Source organism: Pelophylax lessonae (genome assembly GCF_965119305.1).
Source record: "Pelophylax lessonae genome assembly, chromosome: 3".
Taxonomy (NCBI): Eukaryota; Metazoa; Chordata; class Amphibia; order Anura; family Ranidae; genus Pelophylax; species Pelophylax lessonae.
Window position 1 is genome coordinate 48,182,624 of NC_138770.1, and position 19,023 is coordinate 48,201,646.

The window sequence follows — 19,023 nt, forward strand, 5'->3', positions numbered from 1 at the left end:
GAAAGGCCACAGGGGTGGACTCTGCTGCTAGTGCCACTCTACCCTTCAAAGGCTTTAGAAGGTTTACATTGTTTTTTTTGTTCAAATTTTCTCTTCATCGGTTGATGAACCTTTGCCAGGTAACAAAATGTGGACTTTGGCCCCCCTATTATACATTATTTGTTGGGCTGCCTGATTCCAGCTGAATTACTTTTTACCGCTGGCATCACCACTGCAATTCTACCCTGCATTTGAGCGATATGCTTAATTACACTTTTGTGGGATGTTTTCTCCCCTTCCCAGGTTTCCTTGGCTACATCTAGAAGCCCCCTTGGGTGTCTCCCTGAAGACCTTCCCTGATGGCAAACATCAAGTATGGAAGTAAAAAGTCCCAGCTTTTTCCATCCTTGTCAACAACCTTTTTCAATATACTCTTCAATGATGTATTAAATCTTTCAACCAATCCATCAATTTGAGGGTGGCACATGGAGGATTGCAAATGTGACACCTTAAACCATTTGCACAGTTCTTTGGTTGCCCATAACAGGAATGGGGTGGCTTGGTCTGTAAGGACCTCTCTAGGGACACTGACACATCTGAACACCTGGAACAATTCCTTGGCAATGTTCTTGTCAGACGTATTATGCAGAGGAATTGCCTCAGAGTAACGAGGCAGTGGAACCCACAAGGTTCAAGGCATTTCTTCCAAATGCAACTGCAATAATTGGTAACAACACTGGGAGACTTAGAGTTAGGGTTAATAGTACAGGGGTGCAGACATTTGACATACTGCACAGGATTTACAATAAATCTCAATGTTGTATTGTGCCCCAATAAAACCTGTATAACACTCTTTCAGTGATTTTTTCAAAACCCAAATAACCTCCCAGCAGGTGTCCATGGGCGAGCTCCAGTACCACCCTTCTGTATGGCCTAGTGACCACCAGCTGCTCAATCATTTCATCCTTTTTATACAATGAATACAACAAATCCTCATTGATATGGAAATAAGGAAAACCCAGCCTATCCCCTGGTGCGACAGATACATCATTGACCATCACCACATTTCCCAGGCCCTGACAAGGGTAGGGTCTTTTCTTTGCTCAGTACTAATGTTTTCCTTATGGGTAGGAGTGGCAAACTCCATCGTAAACCCTGTGTCAGCAGAGGGCTGTCAGCAGAGGGGACTTCTCCAGACTCCTCCAGTTCTCCTGCCACAACAGAGTAGGGAAAATCTGGGAGGAGTGCTCTGAAGGCAGATTTTCTGCACAGGCCAAGGATTCTGGGTTTGCCTCTGATTCAGATATTGTGACCAAGTCTGGATAATGCCTAAGTTTCCAAAATTTAGGGAAATCCCTGACAATTATTGCATTATGAACCAAGTGGGGTACAACTCTGACCAGATGAATCACAGTACCCAGGTCTATTTCAAACATTACAGTTGCTTTAGGATACTCTCAAGTATTCCCATATACACAGATTATAGCAATCTGTCTAGCATAGTCAGAATAACCCAGCTTTCAGAGTCCAGCAAGGCCATAAAAAGGCATATAATTTACCACCACAAGGCACATGTGATTTTCTATTACTGGCACGGCAGTGCTTGAAACAGTGACAAACAAAGACTGCCGTCTATTCCTTAAAGAGAAGTCACATTGCATAAGGCTGGCCATACATGGGTCGAATTTCGAAACAATCTTCTTTCAAAAATCAGAACTTTCGTGCGCTTTGTGATACGATGATGCCACCATTGATTTCGGAATACGACCAACCATGTTTTCAAATCCTTCCTTAACCGGTTGCCGACCGCCGCACGACTATATACTGCGGCGGTCAGCCCCGGCCAGGCAGAGTGACGTATGGGTACATCACTCGCCTGTCACTGACTTGCGAGCCAATTGTGGGCGGGCGCGCGCCCGCCGAGGCGCGCGCCCGCCGCGGCTCGTTCACTGACAAGTCAGTGCGTGTGACCGGTGGACCCGATGTCCGCCGGTCACACTACGATCGCTCCGGTGAAGGGAGAAAGGCGGAGCGGCTTATGTAAACAAGCCGCCCGTCATTCTCCCTGGTGTAGAAATGAAGATCAGACGGTTCTACTATGTAGGACCGTTGATCTTTGTTTTTACACCAATAGCCATGTCCCTATACAGTTAGAAGCACGCCCCTAGGACACACTTAACCCCTCCCTCTCCAATACAGTTAACCCCTTCCCTGCCAGTGTCATTTTTGCAGTAACAGTGCATATGTATAGCACTGATTACTGCAGTAATGTCACTGGTACCCCCAAAAGTGTCAAAAATGTCAGTCAAGGGTCCGATCTGTCCGCCGCAATGTCGCAGTACCGAAAAAAAAATCGCAGATCGCCGCCATTACGCGTTAAAAAAAAAAAACACCAAAAATGACAAAAATCTTTCCCTTTGTTAGTAAACGCGATAACTTTTGCCCAAACCAATCAAAATACCCTTTTTGCGATTTTTTTTACCAAACATATGTAGCATAAAACAAATTGGCCAAAAATGTTAAAAAATTTAGATTTTTACATTTTTTTGGGGGGGAATTTCATATAAAAAAATGTGAAAAATATTGTTATTTTTGCAAAATTTACGCTCTTTTTTTGTTTATAGCGCATGATCAAAAAATCGCACAGGTGATCAAATACCACCAAAAGAAAGCTCTGTTTGTGGGCAAAAAAGGACGTCAAATTCGTTTAGGTACAGCGTCGCACGACCGCGCAATTGTCCGTTAAAGTCACGCAGTAAAAAATCGCAAAAAAAACCCTGGTCTTTTAGCAGCCAAATCCTCCGGGGCTTAAGTGGTTAAAGAGAAGTCACATTGCCTAAGGCTGGCCATACATGGGTCGAATTTTGAAAGAATGTTCTTTCAAAAATCAGAACTTTCGTGCGTTTTGTGATACGATGATGCCACCATTGATTTCGGAATTCGACCAACCAGGTCTTCAAATCCTTCCTTAAAGAGAAGTCTTATTGCCTAAGGCTGGCCATACATGGGTCGAATTTCGAAAGAATATTCTTTAAAAAATCAGAACTTTCATGCGTTTTGTGATACGATGATGCCACCATTGATTTCAAAATTCGACCAACCATGTCTTCAATTCCAACTCATGTTGCTACAGAAAATAATTTTCTTGGCTGGGAATCTTCTTTTCTTTCCAGGAGTTTTCTTTTCTTGCACTCATGCACATTTCTTTTTCAATTATATTTCTCCCATCATTGATTAGAAAATCGTTCATTTTTAAAAAAATTCCAACATGCAAATTCGATGACTGCACGAAAATTGGGCATTGCTGCGGCCCACTACTGTGCGAAATTCAAACAAAAAATCTTAGATAAGATTTTCGAAAAAGAACATTCTTTCGTAATTCGACCCATGTATGGCCAGCCTTAGCTCATCAGTCAATGAACAGTTTGCTGCCACATGTCCAAGTTCCTGGCAACGGAAATGCTTAATATTTCCCCAGTCACATCTGATGACAGGCAATGACTTCCATGGTTTGGGACACCAATCTCCAGACCTGACACCAACAGTTTCCCACGCCTCTATATAATGCTTACCATCCTTGTCCCCTGGCACAGTCATACCAGTTGCGGAAGGAAGACCATGGATTTGGGTGGAAAGTCCTTGGGGCTGTAGCAGAGATGACCAAGTACTCAGCTGCAAAGAACCTTTCAACAAGCCCCACAAATTATCAGCTGACTTGGGGTCCCTTTGACTCACCCATTTTTGCAGAATTGCTATCATAGGCAAGGTCACAACATATCAATTTCATAAACAACATGTTCACTTGCTGTCTAATATATTCCACCCACTTTTAGGTGCAATTGTAACCAGAAAATCAATGATATTTACTTTACTTGTCAGTGGTCTAACGATATGGCTGATCGGTGTATATAAAAGCTGTAGTCTACATGTGTGCATCCACATAGTAGAGCCTACAAGGATATGATTTGCCTATCTGATTGCAATTGGCGGGCCAGTGTTTGGGCTTATATGAGAAAGTGGGAAGCCACACATTGCCATGCCAGTGGAGCTTGGTCAACTTTATTGATCTAGCAGTGGTCAAAACTTGGTTGCTGCCAGACCATCACATTTTGCAAGCTCCATGCACAAAGCAGTGTGCAGCCACACATTTTTCATATGTGGAATAAGGAGGGAAAGTGATGAGCCCGGAGGTGAGAGTGAGAGAAGCAAAGGATCCATAGGTGGTATGGAGCTTTACCAAATTAGATCCAATATTTGACTACATAAAGAGCTTTATTTTCTGAATCTGTATCCTGTTTCCATCCTTCTTGCAGTTTCCTGTAGATCTGGAGATCCTGGGGTAAGGTATAATTTCATCTGGCTGTGTTTTGTATTGCAGCAAAACCTGGAACGTGCCCAATTCCTATTACAAGATGTTCTTTTCCCCTACCGCCACCGAAGTGTAATAGTGACAGTGACTGTCTTGGAAAGAAGAAGTGCTGCACCCCACTGTGTGGTCTGGAGTGTACTGATCCTGTGCCATGTAAGTTACTTCTGCCAATCAATTTACAATTAACACCACAGAATTGGGAGGTCTATCTATCTATCTATCTATCTATCTATCTATCTATCTATCTATCTATCTATCTATCTATCTATCTATCTATCTATCTATCTATCTATCTATCTATCTATCTATCTATCTATCTATCTATCTATCTATCTATCTATCTATCTATCTATCTATCTATCTATCTATCTATCTATCTATCTATCTATCTATCTATCTATCTATCTATCTATCTATCCATCTCTTTAAAGCAGGTGTTCCCTTATTGTATTGAGCATAAAGATTACATTTCAGTTGTAATGCAGGATTTTCCAAAGAATTCTCTAATTGGCCTCATAGGGTCTTTTTATAGAAAAAAAGTGCTGGCCGAATGACACAAGCTTTCACCCAGCTGTCACAAATTCTCCACACCAGCTCTATCTAGTGACCATAAAGTGGTATTTTCCTGACATACCTCAATTAGGAAAATACTGCATTGTGACCACTAGATGGAGCTTACTATCATAGGAAATAAATGTATTGGACAAAATAGGCTGAGAATTCATGACAGCTGGGAGAACACTCGTGATTTTCATTGCGGCGTATTTATTTATTTATTTTTTTTCACAATTTTAAACTTTATTCAAAAATAGAAAAGTCATACAGTATGCAAAACAATGGTAAAGTGCCTTGGATTTAAAGCAATAGTTTCCAGTAACAATTAACAATGAAGATAGACAATTGCATAGTACAATACATTCTGAAAAAGAGAAACTTATTAAGTGGAAAAGACGATTACAGTACTAAGTCCATATCATAGTATATACTTCCAGTAGCATGAAATGTGTAAACGTCAGGTAATATAGTTACTGCCATTAAAGAAACCAGTGGGATGAACCTATGTGTCAGTTCATCCATAATATGAAGAGAAACAATAGAGAAAGAGAAAAGTCAAAAAAAGAGGGGAGGGAAGAGAGTGGAGAGAAGGAGGATGAAAGGGTAGGAAGGGGAAGATGGGTGAGGTAGGGGGGGTAAGGAGGGGGGCTTCTGCTTAGTCCGATCTGGTGAGAACAGCTGTTAGGCTTTTATTTATTTGTTAATAAGTTCGCTATATTCTTTCGAAACTGTAAAAACTTGCCAAGGGGACTATAATTTTTGAAATAAGTCATTTCTTTCCATTCTGATGGCAAATGTCTCTTCCATTTCCTAGATGTAGCCCACCTTAGTGAGCCAATCAGTGATGGCAGGAACCTTTTTGGAATTCCAGAATAAGGGTATCAGGGACTTGGCTGCGTTTAGGAGGTGTCGTGTCAGCGATCTTTTATATTTTCTGTAGGGGTATCGATTTATATGTAAAAGGCAGCATGCTGCATCTAGGTTTAATGTGGTTTCCGTAATATGACGCACCCATTTAAGAACTTCCTTCCAGAAGCTCTTTAGTACCACGCAATCCCACCACATGTGGAGAAAGGTGCCTCGATCGGAACCACATCTCCAACAGGTATCTGATGATTGTTTGGACCATTGATGTATATCGACAGGAGTGCGATACCACTATGTCCTGATCTTGTACGAGGTTTCTTGTAGCTTGGTGCTTAACGAGCACTTATGTGAAAAGTAACAAGCCTTCTCCCACTGAGCCGAAGAGAAGGAGCATCACAACTCTTTTTCCCATATGTTTTTATATGGATCTATAAAATCTGGAAGAGCTTCAATGAGCCTTTTGTAGGATTGGGATGTAGCCCCTTCAATTCGGTCTCCGCGTATGCATTGTTCCTCAAAATCAGTCAATGGTCTGCACATCAGATTCTTGTGTTTGTTGCGAGTAATAAAATCACGCAACTGCATGTATGTCGAATATGGTAGGGGTGCGTCGGATGAGTATTTTTTTGAATAAACCATTAGAGTCAGATGGTATACAACTTCAAAGAACAGGTTGATGTTTCAACTTTTCACCTTTTTGAAATGATAATAGGCTAAGCATGGTGAACTGGCTAAACATAGAGAGCTAAGAGCACTATTGCCCTTTTCAACAACAACAATCACCTCTAAGCAATCACATCACCTCATGATATTGCAAAAACCTAAAGATATTGGTGATCCCCATGCTAGACAATTGCTGGAATCTTTCTATGCATTTTGAGGGCTAATATAGTTTTTGAGAACATTGCTAGTTGTCCTAGTGTACCCCTTGGTTTGTTTCTATTATGTCATCTTGTGTATCTGAAGGTGGTAATTACTTCTCTGAGCTGGTCCTTCGGCCCCGTTCACACTGGGGCGATCCGACTTCCCGGGGCGACCTCACAGGTCGCGGCGCGCTGCTCGCACCGCGACCTCGGAGCGGCCGGCACGGACTTCATAACATTGAAGTCAATGCAGGTCAATCCAGGTCGCCCCAAAGAAGCTCCGGACCCTTTTTCTAAGTCGGAGCGACTTGTGTCACTCCTATTAGAACGGGTCCATAGCTTCTCTATGCCAGGCAACCTATGGCAACCTGTCAGGCGACCAGGTTGCCCCAGTGTGAACGGGGGCTCAGACAACTCTATTTACAAACAACAGGACCAATTTTTGAAAACCTTTTTAGTTATTGATTTCTTATGTTTTTATTTTATCTGATGGCATCAATCTAAACAATATTGTCTTCAACTTCTCTAAATTGGGAGAATCTAGTTGGATTTATCTGCTTAGCATGGTTTTTCTCCGTGCCCAATAAACTGATGATCCCCTATCTAGTCAGGTCTCTAAATGCTCTGGAACGTGATGCAGCAGACAAATGGATGGACATAGTGGCCTTCTGAACCCAGTTAATTTATTCATGTAGGGAATAGTGTCCTGCCAGTGGGCTTCTAAGGTTAGGACGTTCTGTGACATTTAGGACAAGAGGAGAACTTTAGAGAGGACATTAAAGGCCTGGTGGGCTTGATGTATAACTATGAAGTGGATCTCCCTCCAAGCTTCACTTAGAGTTGCTGTATTGGTGCACATCCAACCTTGTTGAATGCAGAGCCAGGCATGTGCTGGTTGCAGCTGTAAAAAGTTTTTGTTAATAAAATTGCGATAACAAAGGGTCTGTGTGCAGCTACACATTTTTCATATGTGGAATTAGGAGGGAAAGTGAAGAGACCGGAGGTGAAAGTGAGAGAAGCACAGGATCCATGAGTGGTATGGAGAATCAATCTACGAACATGTGCTTTACCAAATCAGGTCCAATATTTGTCTACATAAAGAGCTTTATTTTCTGCATCTGTATCCTGTTTCCATCCTTCTTGCTGTTCCCTGTAGATCTGGAAATCCTGGGGTAAGGTATTATTTTATCTGGTTGTGTTTTGTATTGCAGTAAAATCTGGAACATGCCCAGCTCCTGTTACAACATGTGCCATTTTACCATCGTCACAGCCACTGAAACCACTTTGTACGAGTGACAGTGACTGTCCTGGAGAGAAGAAGTGCTGCACCCCAAAGTGCCGTCAGGAGTGTACTGATCCCATTCCATGTAAGTTACATCTACCAATCAATCTCTAATCAACACCATAAGCTTGGAATGTCTATCTACACTGAACAAAATAATAAGCACAACACTTGTTTTTGCCCCCATTTTTCATGAGCTGAACTCAAAGATATAAGACTTTTTCTATGTACACAAAAGGCCTATTTCTCCTAAATATTGTTCACAAATCTGTCTAAATCTGTGTTAGTGAGCACTTCCCCTTTGCCGAGATAATCCATCCACCTCACAGGTGTGGCATATCAAGATGCTGATTAGATGGCATGATTATTGAACAGGTGTACCTTAGGCTGGCCACAATAAAAGGGCACTCTAAAATGTGCAGTTTTATCACACAGCACAATGCCACAGATGTCGCAAAATTTGAGGGAGCGTGCAATTGGCATGCTGACTGCAGGAATGTCCACCAGAGCTGTTGCCCGTGAATTGAATGTTAATTTTTCTACCATAAGCCATCTCCAAAGACGTTTCAGAGAATTTGGCCGTACATCCAACCGGGCTCACAAACGCAGACCACGTGTAACCACACCAGCCGATGGTGCTCAAAAATTTTTTTGGGGGGGGGGGGCGCAAACAGAAAAATTTAATAGTCATTGCTTTGCGGCAAAAAACACTGTAAAAAATTGCGTGACTTTGAGGTCACAAAAGTGTGAAAGGGGCCTTCAGTAATTAAGATATAGCGTGCCCCCTTTCAATGCAGAGAGACCAGCGTGCCCCCTTTCAATGCACAGAGACCAGCGTGCCCCCTTTCAATGCACAGAGACCATCGGGCCCCTTTCAATGCACAGAGACCAGCGTGCCCCCTTTCAATGCACAGAGATCATTGTGCCCCCTTTCAATGCAGAGATGCTAGCATGCCCTCTTTCAATGCAGAGATGCCAGCTTGCCCCCTTTTAATGCACAGAGATCAGTGTAACCCCTTTCAATGCAATGAGACCAGTGTGCCCCCTTTCAATGCAGAGAGACCAGTGTGCCCCTTTTCAATGCAGAGATGCCAGTGTGCCCCTTTCAATGCAGAGATCATTGTGCTCCCTTTTAATGCAGAGTGAACAGCATAAGCATGCCCCTCCATCGAGACCAGTGCACTTACCTGTAGCGGCGGCTTCTCCTCAGTTACCCGGCGTCTCCTCAAGTCCTCAGTCCTCCCGCCTCCTCCTCGGCCAATGGCATGGGGTTTGCTTTTCGGTCAATCAGAAAGCTGGAGGACCCGCTTCCGGATTGGCCAGGAGGAGGATCCATGTGACAATAGCGAATTTTCATTCGCTTTTGTCACACAATGGGTGGGCTCGGGGCGCACTGCTCAGCGCCCCGGGTCCACCCTTAGCTGAAGCCTATTAGAGCCTCTGGCTCTAACCAGGTGATTAAAGAAAAAAAAGCCCCATTGAACTCCATGCGTCCGGCGCCCCACATGCAGATTAGGGTGCCGGACACATGGATAGGGGGGGGGGGGCGGCGCCCCTGTGCACCCAATGCACCGGCCGCCACTGTTCACCTCCAAGATTGTCTGAGACAAGCCAGCCGGACAGCTGCTGCAACAATCTGATTGCATAACCAAAGAATTTCTGTACAAACTGTCAGAAACCGTCTCAGGGAAGCTCATCTGCATGTTCGTCGTCCTCGTCAGGGTCTCCACCTAACTGCAGTTCCTCCTTGTAACCGACAGGAGTGGGCAAATGCTCAAATTTAAAGGAGTCTGGCATTTTGGAGAGCTGTTCTCTTCACAAATGAATCCCGGTTTTCTTAGATAGAAGTGTTAGGTCTATAATTTTGTTCAGTCTATCTATCTATCTATCTATCTATCTATCTATCTATCTATCTATCTATCTATCTATCTATCTATCTATCTATCTATCTATCTATCTATCTATCTATCTATCTATCTATCTATCTATCTATCTATCTATCTATCTATCTATCTATTATTTTTTAAAGCAGTGCGTCCTTTTTGTGTTGAGCATTAAGATGAAATTACAGTTGTTATACAGGTTTTTACAGAGAGATCTCCGGGAGGTCAGAAGGGGTATAAACCCCTAAGAGTCAGATGGCATACAGCTTAAAAGAAATGGTTGATGTGTCAACTTTTCACCTTTTTGAAAGGATAATAGGCTTAACATGGTGAACTAGCTTACATAGTTACATAGTTACATAGTTACATAGTTAGTGAGGTTGAAAAAAGACACCAGTCCATCCAGTTCAACCTATGATGTGTGTGTGTGTTTGCTTTTAACCGTACATTGTATACCCCTGTATGTTGTGGTCTCTAAGGTGCCCATCTAACAGTTTTTTGAAACTATCAATGCTCCCTGCTGATACGACTGCTTGTGGAAGAGAATTCCACATCCTTACTGCTCTTACAGTGAAGAACCCCTTACGCATTTTAAGGTTAAACCGCCTTTCTTCTAGTTTTAGTGAGTGGCCACGTGTCTTATTGTATTCCCTTTCTCTGAAAAGTTTGTTCCTTATGCTAGGGTCACCAGTACAGTATTTGTACATTGATATCATATCCCCCCTCAGTCGTCTCTTCTCCTGAGAGAATAGGTTCAGTGCTTGTAGTCTTTCCTCATAGCTGATGTCCTCCATTCCCCTAATTATTTTTGTTGCCCTTCTCTGGACTCTTTCCAGTTCCAGCACATTCTTCCTGAGGACCGGTGCCCAGAACTGGACAGCATACTCCAGATGTGGCCGGACCAGAGTCTTGTAGAGTGGGAGAATAATCTCTTTATTTCTGGAGTGAATCCCCTTTTTTATATATCCCAGTATTCTGTTGGCTTTACTTGCAGCGGCTTGGCATTGCATGCCACCACCAAGCCTGTTGTCTACCAGTACCCCCAAGTCCTTTTCCATCCTAGACTCACCCAGAGGCCCCCCCCCCTAGTGAGTAGCTTGCTTTCTGGTTTTTGGCCCCCAAGTGCATTACTTTACATTTCTCAACATTAAACCTCATCTGCCATGTAGTTGCCCACCCCGTTATTTTGTTCAGGTCCGCTTGTAAGGTTTCCACATCCTGCATAGAAGATAATGGCATGCTTAGTTTAGTATCATCTGCAAATACTGAGATTGTACTAGATATCCCCTCCTCTAGATCATTTATGAATTAATTAAACAGGATTGGTCCCAGGACAGAAACCTGGGGGACCCCACTTTCCACACCCGCCCAATCCGAGTACTCCCCATTAATCACCACCCTCTGAACTCTCCCCTGGAGCCAGTTCTCTATCCAGGTACTCACCTTATGGTCCATACCTACCTTCCTTAGTTTGTACAGTAAACGTTTGTGGGGAACGGTGTCAAAAGCCTTTGCAAAGTCCAGATACACCACATCCACAGGCTAAACATGGCAAGCTAAGGGCTAGGGTATAGGATGCACACCCCCTGCCGTCTGGCTCTTGCTTTGATTGTACACAGCGGGTTCCTGTCAGCAAATCTGGGCCAAAAAGCAGGGCTCCGCCCAGCCTATTGTAAAATGAGGGGGTTAAATAGCAGTTTCTTGCTAAAACTGCCCACAGTCCTCCACCATATGTGAGCTGGGGGTACGCAGAGGGTATAATGCTTTCTGAGGTGAGCAACCTTTTCAGGCACAGTTACCAGTTCAGTAATAAAGGGACAAACAGTGGTGTGCTTTTTGGTGCAATTTACAAAGCAAAATATACGCTATATTACCAAAAGTAGTGGGACGCCTGCCTTTCCATGCGCATGAACTAATTGCATCCCAGTCTTATTCTGTAGGGTTGAATATTGATTAAAAAAAATTAAATATAGGCTATATATTGGTACCTTATCCATAATTAACTTAAAAAATATATATATATTAGAACCTTGCAGAATTTACTGGTACCAAAGAAGGACAGTGAAACAAAATTTCATAAAAGAATGTTTTTATTATAAAAAGTTAAAAAATCATTGACTTAAATTTATAAAAGCATACAAATCGGTGCTTATTTAGATAACACAGGCCATAAATGTAAGACTTCTTCAATATTTATTTGCTAATAATTCAAGAAGTTGACGCGTTTCGCAAACATTGCTTCCTCAAGACCTCAATATCGTGATTGCAACGAAAACTAGCATGCACCAATTCGAGCACCAACAAAAGCCCAAGGTATGCCATGTGGTATGTCGTGTGGTGCACATCAGCAAAATCTAATGCCAACAAATATGATTGTGATATCTTGATAGCTAGTCCTCAGAATGAATGAATCAGCATATTAGAGAGGATCATAAGATCCGAAGTTCAATCCAATGAGAACTGCACTTTTATATTATCATTGGTTACATATGACATAACGGACACTATTAATCAATTCTGGATACAACTTAGTTCTATAAGTGCATATTTGTAATGTTCTGGTACCTTTGGTACCCTAATTCCACTTTCCTCAGTGTATGCGCCCCACCATTCTCTTTTGGTAAGGTGCGCATACACCTTTAAGACCGATGCTGTCATCATTGAGCGCTGCAGGAGCGGCTATTTCAACCGCCGGCGGTCTCACTAGCATTGTTCGTTCAACGCCGCACAACCTGCCTTGAAGCTCGCATGCTTGCAAGTATACCTCGCTGTCGGAACCTCGCTGCTGATCCCTGTATCCCGCTACCGGATCATCCGCTCATACCGAACCTCTCCTCTACTACTTGCTACTAGTGATAAGTACCCCACAGGGGAATCCTCCATAACCTTCATACTAAAGCTTACACTATCTAGCTCTGCATACTAAGGACTGTTACTATCATCTGCACTATCTAGATTGCTAGCTCTTGAGCCTACTATCATCTGCTCTTGCACTGGGTTAGTCTCTCCTGTATGTCATCTGCTATCCTATCATCTACTACCATACATGATTGCTAACCTACCTGCATCCTATCTGTTACCATCTCATTCTCAAGAACATTCCTCTCAAGTGTCTGTCACCTATTGTCTCTACTCAAACCTGTCTCTTCAGCCTATCACCACTATACTACTATATACATAGATCACTCCAGGAACATCTCATTGAGTGTGTATATTTGTATGCTGAATTAGAGACTATCCACATATGATGAGTCTTGGGAGTTGGGATTGGTATCTCAGCGTTTCTCTACATGACTACTGAGTGGAATATTTCTGCAGCTGCAAATCCACATTGATCAGAAAACGCAGGAGCGTTACAATATTCAACGAGCTAGTGTGAGGATGAACAACATCAGTAGAGTCGCAACCATAAGTATTCAACGCCTAATGTATAGGTATCTCTTCATATGTTATATTGGCCCACAGCAATAAGTCTTCCAAACAAGCTTAATACTTATGGCTGTGACTCTTCTCATGTTTGACAGATTAGTTGGCATTAGGGATGATCGAACTTTTGAAAAGTTCGGTTCGGCCAGAACATCCGAACTTCCCGAAAGTTCGGCCCGGATTTCAGAACCCCATTGAAATCAATGGGACCCGAACTTCGGTAATCAAAAAACACAATTTTTAAGCCCTAAAACCCAATAAATGCCCCTAAAAAGTGCCTAGGGTTCTGGGTCATGCCCCATTAACTATTAATCACACAAAAAAAAGTTCTTAAAAATTGTCATTTTTGATAAAAAAGCCAATTATTGAAAAAATTAAAAAAAAAAGAGAGATTTTTTGATTTTGACTTTGGATTTAGTATCTGGGGGGTCTAAAAAGTGTACATGTGAAGTTTCAGCTCTGTAGCATGTCCAGAACCAGAAAAAAAAAAGATAATTTTTCAGTAGAACAGGGATGGTGGGACCCTCCTTTTACACCTATATGATCTTTTTTTTATGGTTCTGGACATGCTACAGAGCTGAAACTTCACAGGTACACCTTTTAGACCCACCAGACACAAAATCACACAAAAAAGTTCTTAAAAATTGTCATTTTTGATAAAAAAGCCAATTATTGAAAAAATTAAAAAAAAAAAAAAAAAAGAGATTTCGTATCTGGGGGGGTCTAAGAAGTGTACATGTGAAGTTTCAGCTCTGTAGCATGTCCAGAACCATAAAAAAAAAAAAAAGATTGATTGTATTAGAACACTTTCAGCACAGGAGTATGGCTTCTCGGTTTTCACACCTTGCCGGTTTAATAGCAGGCATTTTTTTGGGTTCTTTGCAGTCAGGAAAAACATCTGAACTTGTGTATAGTGGTACTGTGCACAAGTTCTGATGTTTTGCCTGCCTCCAAAAACTCCCAAAAAATGCCAGCAAAAACACACCTGGGCATTTTTTTTTTGACGCTACCGTTTTTTTGGCATTTTTTTGGGTTCTTTTGAGGCAGGCAAAACATCTGAACTTGTGTATAGTGGTGTATATACACACATACTTATATGTATATAGACACCTAGCCATATATAGGTGTGATAGTAGCAGAAATATATGCTTGCGCTAATGAAATCATTTACAGTAATATATTTCTGCTACTATCACACCTATATATGGCTAGGTGTCTATATACATATAAGTATGTGTGTATATATACCACTATACACAAGTTCAGATGTTTTTCCTGACTGCAAAGAACCCAAAAAAATGCCTGCTATTAAACCGGCAAGGTTTTGCCTGCCTCAAAAGAACCTGGGCATTTTTTTTTTGACGCTAGCGTTTTTTTTGGCATTTTTTTTGGGTTCTTTTGAGGCAGGCAAAACATCTGAACTTGTGTATAGTGGTATATATACACACATACTTATATGTATATAGACACCTAGCCATATATAGGTATGATAGTAGCAGAAATATATTACTGTAAATGATTTCATTAGCGCAAGCATATATTTCTGCTACTATCACACCTATATATATCTAGGGGTATATATACAGACATAGTTGTGTATATATACCCCCTATACACATGTTCAGATGTTATGTCTGATATCAAACATGTCCTCAAAAAAGCACTGGCAGTGGCAACCCCTGCAGCATAAAAAATGCTTGGTTGGTGAGAAGCCATATCCCTGTGCCGAAACAACTCAGAGAAATGATCATTTCTCTATAGCGGTCACCCTGCTATGGAAGGGTTTTGTCACCCTTCCATAGCAGTCACTGTCAGTTTACCCTACACTACACTACGGTCCCCTTACACTTAACACTTTCCCTACAGAAACTGAATAAATTAAAGCTAACTAATAGTGAAAAAGAGCACCTAACAACACTAGATATCCCTTTCCTCACACTAAAAATAGCTAAATGACACTTTGTAACACATTAGAACAGAACAGCATTCCACTCTCTTTCATGTCCCGTATAAGAATGCTAGGAATTTGGCGAGGGCTATCTTATATACTGGGGGGCGTATTCACTAATGATTGGACTATGGACCCCCTAGTCACTCCAATCACATTCCTAGCATTCTCCTGCCCCCTCAATTGGCTTTTACTGATGGTTCTGGTCCAATCACAGGCTTTTAAAGCCCATTTCCTGTCCCATTGCATTTTGGTCGGTTCTGGTTGCCGAATTCCGAACTTTTTGGGCAAAAAGTTCCAAATTCGGCAGAAACCTCGAACACCCAATGTTCGGGCCGAACCGATGGTCGACCCGAACCGTTCGATCATCCCTAGTTGGCATTAGATTTGGCTGATCTACTTCACATGGCCTACCGCATTGTCGCGCCGCACAGAATACCTTGGGCTTTTGTTGGTGCTCAAATTGTTGTATGCTGATTTTCTTTGCAATAACGATATTAAGATCCTGAGGAAGCAATGTTTGCAAAACACGTCGACCTCTTGAATTATTAGCAAAGAAATATTGAAGAAAATTATGAGCTTGGAGGTGAGAGTGAGAGAAGCACAGGATCCATGGGTGGTATGGAGGACCAACCGATTAACATGTGGAATTAAGAAGGAAAGTGATGAGACCGGAAGTGAGAGTGAGAGAAGCACAGGATCCATGAGTGGTATGGAGGATCAACCTACGAGCATGTGCTTTACCAAATAAGGTCCAATATTTGTCTAGATAAAGGGCTTTATTTTCTACGTCTGTATTCAGTTTCCATCCTTCTTGCAGTTCCCTGTAGATCTTAAAAACCTGGGGTAAGGTATTATTTCATCTGGTTGTGTTTTGTATTGCAGTAAAATCTGGAACATGCCCAGCTCCTTCTACAACATGTGCCATTTTACCATCGTCACAGCCACTGAAACCACTGTGTACGAGTGACAGTGACTGTCCTGGAGAGAAGAAGTGCTGCACCCCAAAGTGCCGTCAGGAGTGTACCGATCCCATACCATGTAAGTTACATCTACCAATAAATCTCCAATTAACACCATAGGCTTGAGAGATCTATCTATCTATCTATCTATCTATCTATCTATCTATCTATCTATCTATCTATCTATCTATCTATCTATCTATCTATCTATCTATCTATCTATCTATCTATCTATCTATCTATCTATCTATCTATCTATCTATCTATCTATCTATCTATCTATCTATCTATCTATCTATCTATCACAGTTGTTATGCAGGTTTTTACAGAGAGATCTCTGGATGGCCAATAGGGGTCTATATAGAGAGGGAATTGCTGGCCGAACAACACGTGCTCCTGAAATATAAAGAAAATTAAGCTGCTATCCTCTGCAAAAAAGTGCTAATAGTGCTGTGCAATATTATTCACAGAAATCCCACAATGGGTCAATATACTATTTGAATTGAAGTCTCATAATCTGTGCAAAAAAAACAGAAAAATATGTCTGTAGGTGGGGTGCAGTGTGGTGTGGAAGCAATAATTCATTATAAATGCAATATAAAACGAGTATTGAAGTAATACAGCAACAGTTCACAACAGACCAGGTGGGACAGCTACCCAGCCGGGCACACTCACAATTTCCAATGATGTGAAGAAGAAGGTGCTAGGCGAACAGCATCTGTTGAGAGGGGATGGAATGTGGCCTTGCTGTCTCCTTTACAATCAGGGAGGTATCCAGAGAAATGCGACCCAACTCTTTCCCTCCTAGTTAGGAACCTTTCCGTATCACTCTGTCCGAAACAGACAGGGTAGCTATCCCTACACTACCCACTCCATAAAGCGCACCAAACCCAGGGGCCAGGGTCTTAAATAGACTCCGCCACACCTAAGATGGATGCCAGAGTCACATAGGCGGCCAGTATCCTATTTGATCGCTGCCCCAGTGATTCAGGAAACCATAGAGGAACCCTGTTCCCCATGACTTCCTTTCCCTCTGCATTGCCACTGCTGTTAAATACCACCTGCAGTGGAGACAACAGACTGCACCTATCTACATATCAAACTCATAAAAGGTGCCTAAGTGGTAAAATAATACATAAAGTGCTATAACCACTCAAGAAATATTTCAATACAAACAAATTATTATATTTCAAAATAAAGTGCTTGTGATGTGATTCATTTATTAATATGAAAAAAAAAAAGTGAGAAATGTCCAATAAAACGTGTCCCAATCTGTAATAACAAAGTGCTTGTTTTCCCCCTGCAAGGCAATGTCATAATGTGCTAGTTTGCACCGCATACTAGGATATTATGAAGGACTTACCCTTTAGCGGCGCTGTCTCGGCTGACAGGGCTTCCATCTTCACCCAGTCTTCCTTCCCGGTTCGCAAGCTCCAGCCATCTACCGCTTTAAGGACCTTGTGTGCTTGATGTGTAACTTAAAAAAGTGGATGTCCCTCCAATTTTCACATAGAGTTGATGTACTGATGCAAATCCAACCTTGTTGAATGCAGATCCAGGTATATGCTGGCTGCAGCTGTAAAAGGTTTCTGGCCGACAACGGAGGGTCTGTATAGGTAGCCCTCGTAAGATCTGGTAATCTCAGAACAATTCATGTTTTTTCAGAGGGTTTCCCTAGTATCAAAGCCAGGCCTAGTTGTGATTGTGCTGTAGGGTTGGAGCCCAACATAGAAAGTAAGAAAATATCAGATTTGTGCATATTGCAAAAAGTGTGACCCGGGGATGCCAAAGCTCTGAGCATAGAGAAAGAGCATTGAGAGTTGTGTGTAATAATCCTATAATGTACCATGGCCCCACCATCCATGACTCAGGAGCCATGTTGCTGTAGTTAGAAGTGCTCTTAGTCCAATGTCCTTCATGATGTGCCAGGCTGGCTATATTATGTAAGCTGAGGTTGGGTAAATTGGCCTCTAAGTATATTTTGGGTATTTGTAACTTTCCCAATACAATTTGGGGCCTCCTGTCTCTCCATGTAACAGCTTGTAAATTAAATTTAACTTCTCTAGGTAAGGTCCCTAGACATTGCTCTGGCTAGGGACCTTACCTAGAATACTTGAATTTAATATAATAGCCGGCCAAGCTGCAAAGCAGGGATCTGACCCCTTTCTTTATTGTATTTCGGGGGGAGTAGACTTTCAGCCATCCCACCAGCAATCAGTTACAAGTACAGGGTCCACAACACACTTCACCCTAGGGCAGTGGTGGCGAACCTTGGCACCCCAGATGTTTTGGAACAACATTTCCCATGATGCTCATGCACTCTGCAGTGTAGTTGAGCATCATGGGAAATATAGTTCCAAAACATCTGGGGTGCCAAGGTTCGCAGAAAGGACAGGAGACAAACTTTTAACATGAGTATTTGCAAGGCCCTGCTAATTTTGTGGATACAGGCTGGGTCCTTAGGTGGGTCCCCGGGCTGCAGCTGAGGACTAGTAACAGTAACCCAGCCACCCAAGAGAGATGTGTCTAGGACCATAGAATCCAGTTCTCCGACAGAACCCACCACCATTGGGTCACCACTGCTTCTGTCCTGAGCTGTCTGAATTGTCCCCATCAAACATCCATTATTGTACAGTAGACCATGCTGTAGCTCCTAGTCTATTACTATGGGGGACACAGAATAAGGCTGAAAAGTGCAGGCATTAACTTTCTTTGCTGTGGTGCACTACAGTTCTATCTTACTCAGGAGTAGACATTCCAACACATGTAGGTTACAATCCATTATAATGGAGGGGAAAAAATTGTCCTTGTCCACACTTGGCCACTTATGACCTTGTTGCCAGTTTCCCAGTTTTCCTTCCTTGGATCAATTTTGGTCAGTCCTGATCA

General features: G+C 42.2%; 1 protein-coding gene across 1 annotated transcript in view; it reads left to right on the forward strand.

The window, feature by feature from the left end:
* Positions 1 to 13,327, forward strand: part of LOC309550304 (WAP four-disulfide core domain protein 12-like) — a gene marked incomplete at both ends in the record, with an annotated part of 43,609 nt that extends 30,282 nt beyond the window's left edge. The window contains 2 exons of the mRNA XM_082250706.1: positions 7,845 to 8,000; positions 13,323 to 13,327. Of these exons, the coding sequence (XP_082106832.1) occupies positions 7,845 to 8,000; positions 13,323 to 13,327 (161 nt within the window). The remainder of the gene's footprint in view (positions 1 to 7,844; positions 8,001 to 13,322) is intronic.
* Between the last annotated feature and the right edge of the window lie 5,696 nt (positions 13,328 to 19,023).